We start from the raw sequence: 8260 nt of genomic DNA, 5'->3' as shown, positions 1-8260 counted from the left end.
GGCACTAGCTTTACTGTTTGGACGGCCCCAGTTTGGAGTTTAGTTTCCTCTGTTATGATTCAGAACCAACTGGAGCTTGTCCGCTCACTTTCAAGTGCTATGGATTGTTCAGACATGACTATAGTTGACTCTGCTGATCTCGGTTTTTCTCTGAACTGTACTTCTTCGGCCACTTGTCAGATTTCCTCTTCCGTCAGCATGATACTGGAGTCGACACTGCCACGTCTAGGAAGTAGGAAGAGAAACAAAACTCATGTAGCTGTGGACACTTGGAAGTTGGCCGTAGCACTAGATCTATGCGGTTCAATGGATTTAAGCTTCCTTGTATGTCTGATCAGCCGAAAAGAGCAAGCCATGTTAAAGCCCGACGCGCCCCGTTTGTCTATGTTAACCAGGTGATATCTGAAGTAGAAGTTCCAGCGCCAACTGCTATTTCTCGTCTGCAGCAATGGGAGGCCGAATGTGGAATTGCTCCCGAGGAGATCTCCAATAAGAAGTTGACTGCACTGCCTTCTGAAGAAAACGGCGAGGGTCATGGCTCTGCACTCCTGGAACATTTTGTGTTGGAACATCCGTGGTTTGAATTCAGAACCTAAACGTCTTGCTCTTCGTAATAAAATCGATGAATGTGCTTGTTCGATTCTATGTCTTTAGGAGACAAAAAAGGGTGACTTTGATCACTCTTTTATTCGCTCATGTTGTCCTCGCCGTTTTGATCAATTCGAATACGTGCCATCTTTGGGGGGCCTCAGGCGGCCTGGTTATCATCTGGTGCAGTAATGTGTTTTCTGGCATGGTCATACACGCGGCATCTTTTGTGCTGGCGATTAAATTTCAGTCTCTGCAAATCAACAGAGAGTTCTTTCTGTCCAATGTGTGTGGGCCGTGCAATGGGCCGAGAAGGCTGATTTTGTGGAGTGGTTTTCATCTCATCTCATTGAGCTTGATGTTTTGTGGCTATTTTTGGGTGATTTTAATTTTATTTGATCAGTGGAAAATCGTAACAGACCAGGTGGTAATATTGAGGATATGGCAACTTTCAATGATATAATAGGTCAGCATGCTGTTTCTGGAAATTCCTCTGAGAGGACGGCAGTATACATGGAGTGACATGCAAGACCAACCTCTTTTGGAGCAAATAGATTGGTTTTTCGCTTCTCCAGAATGGATTTCTGTTTTCCCCAATACACTGGTAAACCCTCTGGCTCAACCTATCTCTGATCATACTCTATGTGTAGTCGACGGCTATCCCCAAATGCAATTTATTCCGGTTTGAGAGTTTCTGGCCTCTCCATCCTGGTTTACTAGATGTTGTTAGCACCTCCTAGTCAAAGCCTTTGTACTCTTCATCTAGTGCCACTCGAATTGCTGCTAAGCTGAAACGACGTCCTAGGTATGCCTTAAAGAAATGGAGCAAGTCTATTTCTTAGTTGGGCCTTCTCATTGCCAACTCAAACAGAATTCTAGCACAGCTTGATGAATTGGAAGAACTGAGACTATTGTCTACGCCTGAAGACAACTTGAGAAAAATCCTAAAACACCGCCTGCTTAAATTGCTCAAGTACTAGAATGAGTATTGGCGCAACGTTGTACTTTTCGTCATGTCACGTTAGGCGAAGAGAACACTAAATATTTCCATGCTCGAGCTACGGAAAGATATCGCAGAAACACAATCCCTACTCTGAGGTTGGAGGATGGACGGACAATTGAGGATCATGCAGAAAAAGCTGCTGCATTCCATGCATGTTTTAAAAACAGAATGGGAGTTCAGAATGTACCTGTATTTGATTTTGATCTCTCTCAAGTGATCAGGCGTGTTCCCGGTCTGGTAGACCTGTCAGCTCCTTTCATGACAGAGGAGATTGATAAAATCATACCTGCGGATCGGGCTCCGGGACCAGATGGATTTACGGGCCAATTTCTGAAAGTGTGTTGGCACCTCATAGCTCCAGATTTCTATCAACTCTGTATGGACTTTTGGGAAGGCAATATCAGTCTGGAGGCCCTGAATAACTCTCTGATTACGTTGATCCCCAAAAAACCTAGTCCTGAGACAGTCAATGATTTCCATCCAATCTCCTTGCTTAATTGTGTACGAAAGGTTATCACAAAGATTTTTGGCTGAACGTTTACAGAAATGGGTCCTCAAAATCGTCCACAGAAATCAATATGGCTTCATCTCTGGACGTACTTTGCAGGACTGTCTTGGGTGGGCGTTTGAATATCTGTCACAATGAAAGAAATCAGGAAGAGAGGTGGTCACTCTGAAGCTCGACTTCAAGAGACCTTGGATACGATTGAACACTCATCAATCATTGCAATCCTTAAATACATGGGCTTTGATGATCGATGGATCATGTGGATGAATAAGTTACTGGATTCGGGCTCATCCTCGGTTTTACTGAATGGGGTGCCGGGAACTGAATTTAAGTGTCGAAAAGGTGTCCGTCAAGGCGGCCCACTGTCCCCTCTCCTTTTCGTTTTGGCAGCGGACCTTTTGCAGTCCATGGTCAACCAGGCTTGGCGGGAAGGTCATATTCATCTTCCAATCGAGCAACCTGCCTCGGAGGGATTCCCTGTAATACAGTACGCCGACGACACAATCTTGATCTTGCCCGCAGAAACTACTGAGCTACATACTGTTAGGACTACTGGATTCTTATGCCAAGGCAACAGCTCTGAAAATAAATTATCACAAATCCCAGCTTATTCCAATCAATGTCCTAGAAGACAAAGCAAATGATCTCATTGATCTATCAGCACTTGTCACTCATGCCATGTGTGTGCTTAAGTTGCCAGAAGACAGAACGATAGATCTCATTGATAAACCAAGAAGGAATTGCTTATGGAGAAAAGTGAAAGACAGGGATGCTCATGCAAACTCTCTTGCGGCCTGGCACTTGGTCTGCAGACTGAAATGCAAAGAAGGTTTGGGTGTTGTTGATTTGAAAATACAAAACCAAGCCATGCTGCTCAAATACATTCACAAATTCATGCACAAAGAGGATATTCCTTGGGTCATGCTGATGTGGTTCAAGCACTACAATGACCATCCAACCCATGCCACCAAGCCTTCAACCTCCTTCTGGTGGAAAGACGTCTTCTCTCTTGTAGATGCCTACAGAGGAATCACAACCTGTCTGGTAAACGCTGGTGACACGATCTTGTTCTGTAAAGATCTACGGAACCAAGAGTTGCTATCCGAAACCCATGCCCACCTCTTTTCTTTTGTACGAGAAGAGGATTTATCGATCCAGCAATTCTTGCAGGCTGATAATATTGCTAATAACTTTCACTTACCTCTGCCCCTTGAGGCTAGGGATGAATTGCTTGATCTGGTACTGGAATCGATCCACTAAGCAGATATGATTGGATCTTATGTTGGGGAGAACCAAGTTCAAACCAAGTAAGTTCTATAGGTTTTGTTTCAGATTGCTGCAGCCTTCACTCACTTCTATTTGGAGAACTAAATGCATCAGGGCTGCTCTTTATGGACAGACTTAATGCAAGAAACATCCTTAAAAGACGGCACTACAACATTGGAAAAGACTTCTCTTGTCTGTTGTGCTCGACAGTGGAAGAAACTAACATCCATCTTATCTTTGGATGCTCATTTAGCAATAGTTGCTGGAGCTCTATCAACATATCTTGGGACACAAGCCCAGGGCTGGATGAAATGTTTCACAGGGCCTCTTCTGCTTGGCCACATAAAGCTTTCAAGGAAATTGTTTATCTTGCTGCATGGAACATATGGAAGCAGAGAAACAGAAAACATTTTGATGGCATCAACCCAAGTCTGCCTGCTTGCGCCACTCAATTCAAGGAGGATTTGAAGCCACTCAAATACAGAGTCTCCTCTGAGCTCTCACACTTTCTAGACCCGTTTATTGCCTCTGTTATTTACAATGCCCCATATTCTTGTAAATAACTCTGTTTTCATTTTATATATAACAGTAGGAGCCTCTCCTGCTGTTTTGGTTGCTAAAAAAAGAAGTTCATGGCGTGGTCATACATGTAGCAGCCGGTTCCGTCCAGTGGGTTTCGACAAAAAAATTGTTTTTTAGCTGGCAATTTCAAATTTTTGCTTCAAACTTGAACATTTTCGAAAAAATGCAGAAAATCATATATGCATACAGTGGATTGCAAGAAATGTGTACATTCTTGTACCCCAACACAAGCAAAATATGAATAAGAATAATTCCCCAACAAAAGTATGAATAAGAATCGTCAGGATTGGCCCCTGATATGCCTTCGCTTGTAACATAGTGCTAAACTGCATTGCACCACTTCATTTATTTACGAGGTATCACACAGCACATCAGCTAAAAAATTTATCTCCCGTAAAGAAAGTGACTACTAGGATTCAGTTCTTTCTATCTTGAGCAGAGTACTTCTCTGCGCCATGGCATGAGACAAATGAAGAACAGGGTGAGCAAATAGCTCCCACATCCTTGAACAAACAAACAAACAACTTGCCAAGAGACACCAAAATAACATCAACATAGTACTATACCACTTGAGACAACATTCTCACTGATAACTCAGTCTTAACATATAAGATAGCACTTTTCACCAAGCATCGCAGCTAGTTCAGCCTTACCATAACTTACAACCGCACTAAACATGACGGATAATTTAGTCTAACAAAGCCGCAGTGTCCAAACAGAGCAATGGCAACTACATAAAGTGCTGGGGTTAGTCGCTATGCAACTAGCTGTCCTCAAAGTTCTACATTGGGCATCAACGCGGCCATCCTCTTGTTAAAATCATTCTTCTCAGCTGGCGTCATCTCCTTCTTGCCATCAGGCACATCCAACATAGACATGTAGCCATAAAGGAATGCTGGGCTATACATCATGACTAAATGGTACCATTTTGCCCTGCGATAGAAGCGCCTGCAGGGCAGTTCATGAGAGATCAGAGCCCATGTAAACCAAGACTGTAACAGGCATATAGAACAATACCGGGCTCAAAATCATACCAGACGGGGTCCTCAGGTTTAGGCTCCACATGGGATGAAAGGTGCTTGATCAGGCCCTTCTGGTTTCCTATCTTCTCCCTGTTTTCAGACATCATGCGGTAGAGCTCTTCTTTGACCTGCTGGATCTCAGCCGAAGGAGTTGCGTCTGCCTTCTGCATCTTGGTCTGCATTGTTATTGACAGCAAGACAGGGAGAATCCGCATTAACCCAAATCCGGAACAGATCAATATCGATGTTTATCTCAGAAGTAGAGGAGGTATACATATGCTTTATGACAGCAGTAGCACTCAAAAAGATTCCAAGAGGCATGCAATCAATCAATTGGCAAACAATGCAATGTTTATGCCATTCAGCACTAGAGTCTGACAGCACTAGCGCCCAGCTAAATTCAGTCAAGCATGCAAGTAAATGGAGACCAGCAGCATATCAAGCAAATTCGGACTCCAGGATTATTATGCCCTTCTTTCAGATTCAGATTGTAGCATTTGGTAAACGAGAAGGAAGCGCTAGGTTGCTAATTAAACATGCAGAGTACAATGGAATTTACAGAAGAGGTTAGGAAGTCGGATAGATCAGGGGAGACCCTGAACTTAAGTTGATTTAAATCCTCCTTAAGCACAGCAGCCCACGCTTCCAATGTACTAGGAGTCAAACCATAAGTATTTCCTGTTTCTTTGCTTCCAGATATTCCAGGCAGCCAGGTACACAATTTGTTTGAACAATTTATATGCGGCCAGGCAGTAGCAGCATAGCTCAGCGTCATCATCTCAGGTAGACCCCTTGTGGGGAGGGGTCCCAGGTAATATGAATGGTATTCCAACAAGCAGCACCGAATGTGCAAGCAAAGAATAGGTGTATGGTGGTTTCTTCCACGTCATCATCATACTTGATAGAGGCAAGAACGAATCCTCTCCAATATCAAAGTGCCTGCTCTTAAGCATATTCCTAGTGTTCAGTCTATCCATGAACATAACCAAGCGAAAACTTTTGTTTCATGATGCACTTGGATTTCCATATGCTGGTCTGAACAGGGGAGGGTTGTATTTGCCTGAAGCAGAATCTATCTACAGCACTTATTTGGCCAGTATCGTACATCCCCCCAATATAGGATCCAATCATCAGGACTCCAAGGCTCGAGCCGCACACTGTTCAATTTGATTTGGAGGTCCTGAAGCTCTTCCAGACCTCCAAGGATGGAGGCTGGTGAAAGTTGTGCAGATGGTCTCGAGGATCCATGAATTGCTGGACTGAGAGATCCTCCTAAACAGCAAAAGAGGTGCTCCTATCGGTCCATCAGCAAGCCATCTTGTTCCCAAGCATCCTTGCAGAATAGAAGAGAGTCACCGGCATTCACAGGCCAGCAGGGGAGAATCCGCATTACTAGGGTTAGGGTTCCTACGATGGGAGCAAACAAGGGGCGAAAATATGGCAAATCGGGAGGAAACCGATCTATGGGCGCCGTCAACTGCGTTCGGACGTGGAGGGGAGGGGAGGGGGGGTACCGTGCTGTGAAAGAGGCGACAGGTGGTAGGCTGGTTCTGCTGCGCGGCCAGAGATGGCCGGAGGGCGCGGCCGCCGATCCGCTGGCAGATGGTCCGGAGCGCGGTCGCCGCCATGGAGATGAATTGTTTCCGCCGCCGGCGCAAATCGAGACTCGAGAGACAGAAGAGGAGAGGAAACAGACGATGGCTCCACACCGATTTTTACATACCCGAGCGACAAGCCCTACCGGGCTCCTCTTGTGGGCCTCAACCACTGCTTTCGGACAATTTTTTTCATTTTTCGTTTTTATAATTTTATTTTAGCTTTTAGCTACCAGTTATGTAAAAAAACAACTTTTAGCTACCAGTTTTTGTAGAAATATTTTGTCTTTCAGTATTTTATTTATCCAAAAATCCCTAAAACAGGTAATTTAGCCAACACCTATAAATCATCATGTTTTTTCATTTGGCCTAATATGTTTGATTCACCCGGTGCATCGTGTGCCCATCCATTTACTGGTTTTTGCGATTCCTTTGGTTTTTTCCCGGGATGGGATAGCAGGGCTATTATAGCTACAGGATTTCCTGACCTGTTTGTAGCCATTTTATAGCTACATGAATTTTAAATAATTTTCTAGAATTGTGAAAAAATGTTTTGTACTTCTTTAAAAATATGCAAAATACTAGTGGTTTTTTAAAAATGTTCAAAATTCGTTTTAATGTTCATAAAAAATCAACATTTTTTGGTGAAAGAACCTTGTATTTTGAAAAAAAATCTAGTGTTAAGATATCATAGAGTTAAAAATTCTCATGAATTCAAAATATATTCAAAAATTTGAAAATTTTGGCGAATCTAAAAAATGTACCAAAAATATTCAAGATATTTTTATAAAAATGCAAATAATGATCACGGATTTGAGAAAAAAATCTGAACTTCAAAATGCTCACTAGTTTAAAAAAATCACGAGCTAAAAATTAAATAAAAAATAAAAAATGTAATGCTCCAAGTTAGTGCACACTAATTTAACTTATCAACATGTGTGATCTTCCAAGACTTCTCCGATTTTAGTGATTTTAGGCCTCTGTTTCTAATATTCCCAAGCGTATGTTGACATGTGGTTATAAAATGAGAAATCCATATGCTCATTTGACCACACATAACGTGGATGCAACTGGATATCGCAAAAAAATGAGCAGGAGATTGGGCCAACATACGCCAAGTCAACGTACCACTAAGATTGGGACAACAAGTTGAGCAACTTTAGCTTGCCCCAAGGAAAAGCGTAGTAGCAGTTCTAACTTATCGCTCGCGAACCGCGCCTCGCACAGGCGATCAGGAGGCGACCTTCTCTGCCTCCTTTTTTTCGCCGGCATGGCTGCGGGTCCTCGGCCCCTTCGGCTGCCCGACGGGCTGGGGACCCCGGCAACTTTGCTCTGGCTTCTACTAGGATATGTTTAGTTTTTCTCGGAGGTGTTGCATTGGTGGTGGAATCAACGTCACGCCAGAATCAGAATAAATTGGCTCTGCTTCTTCCCCATCCTGGTGATGCTTCAATCGGCAGCGCCGGGAAACAGGCAGCCTTTGTGTCTCATAGGACTTTGGTTTTGACGACGTTAGGTTGTGGTGGCTGGGCAACAACGTCGGCTAGTGCAGAGTATGCATGTGTCTTGAAGTGTGGTGTGTGGATGGCGGCTTGCGGCGGCATTATTCTTCTCTGGTCACTTTGGATGAAGACGACGCCGTCAGGATCTGGCAGAGTCGGGATGATTCCCGACCGACGTGCCACAAAGATTCGGT

General features: G+C 43.7%; 1 protein-coding gene across 1 annotated transcript; it reads right to left on the bottom strand.

Annotated features, from left to right (window-relative positions):
* Nucleotides 1-4491: 4491 nt before the first annotated feature.
* LOC123179387 (uncharacterized) lies at nt 4492-6678 on the bottom strand. Its single transcript, XM_044591555.1, has 3 exons — nt 6484-6678; nt 4982-5145; nt 4492-4895 (listed from the first exon to the last, which is right to left on the bottom strand). Exons 1-3 carry the CDS (start codon nt 6595-6597, stop codon nt 4721-4723), a joined length of 453 nt encoding a protein of 150 aa, XP_044447490.1. The 5' UTR covers nt 6598-6678; the 3' UTR covers nt 4492-4720.
* Nucleotides 6679-8260: the final 1582 nt, after the last annotated feature.

This window comes from Triticum aestivum, chromosome 1D (assembly GCF_018294505.1).
Source record: "Triticum aestivum cultivar Chinese Spring chromosome 1D, IWGSC CS RefSeq v2.1, whole genome shotgun sequence".
NCBI classification, from domain to species: Eukaryota; Viridiplantae; Streptophyta; class Magnoliopsida; order Poales; family Poaceae; genus Triticum; species Triticum aestivum.
This window is presented reverse-complemented; position numbering and strand designations above follow the sequence as displayed.

Bases quoted from the DNA above. Each gene is read 5' to 3' on its own strand.
- LOC123179387 (XM_044591555.1), bottom strand. From the start codon at position 6,597: ATGGCGGCGACCGCGCTCCGGACCATCTGCCAGCGGATCGGCGGCCGC. The intron at 5,146-6,483 runs GTACCCCCCCTC...ATAACAATGCAG, and splicing joins GTCGCCTCTTTCACAGCACG to ACCAAGATGCAGAAGGCAGA. The intron at 4,896-4,981 runs GTATGATTTTGA...ACTGCCCTGCAG, and splicing joins AAACCTGAGGACCCCGTCTG to GCGCTTCTATCGCAGGGCAA.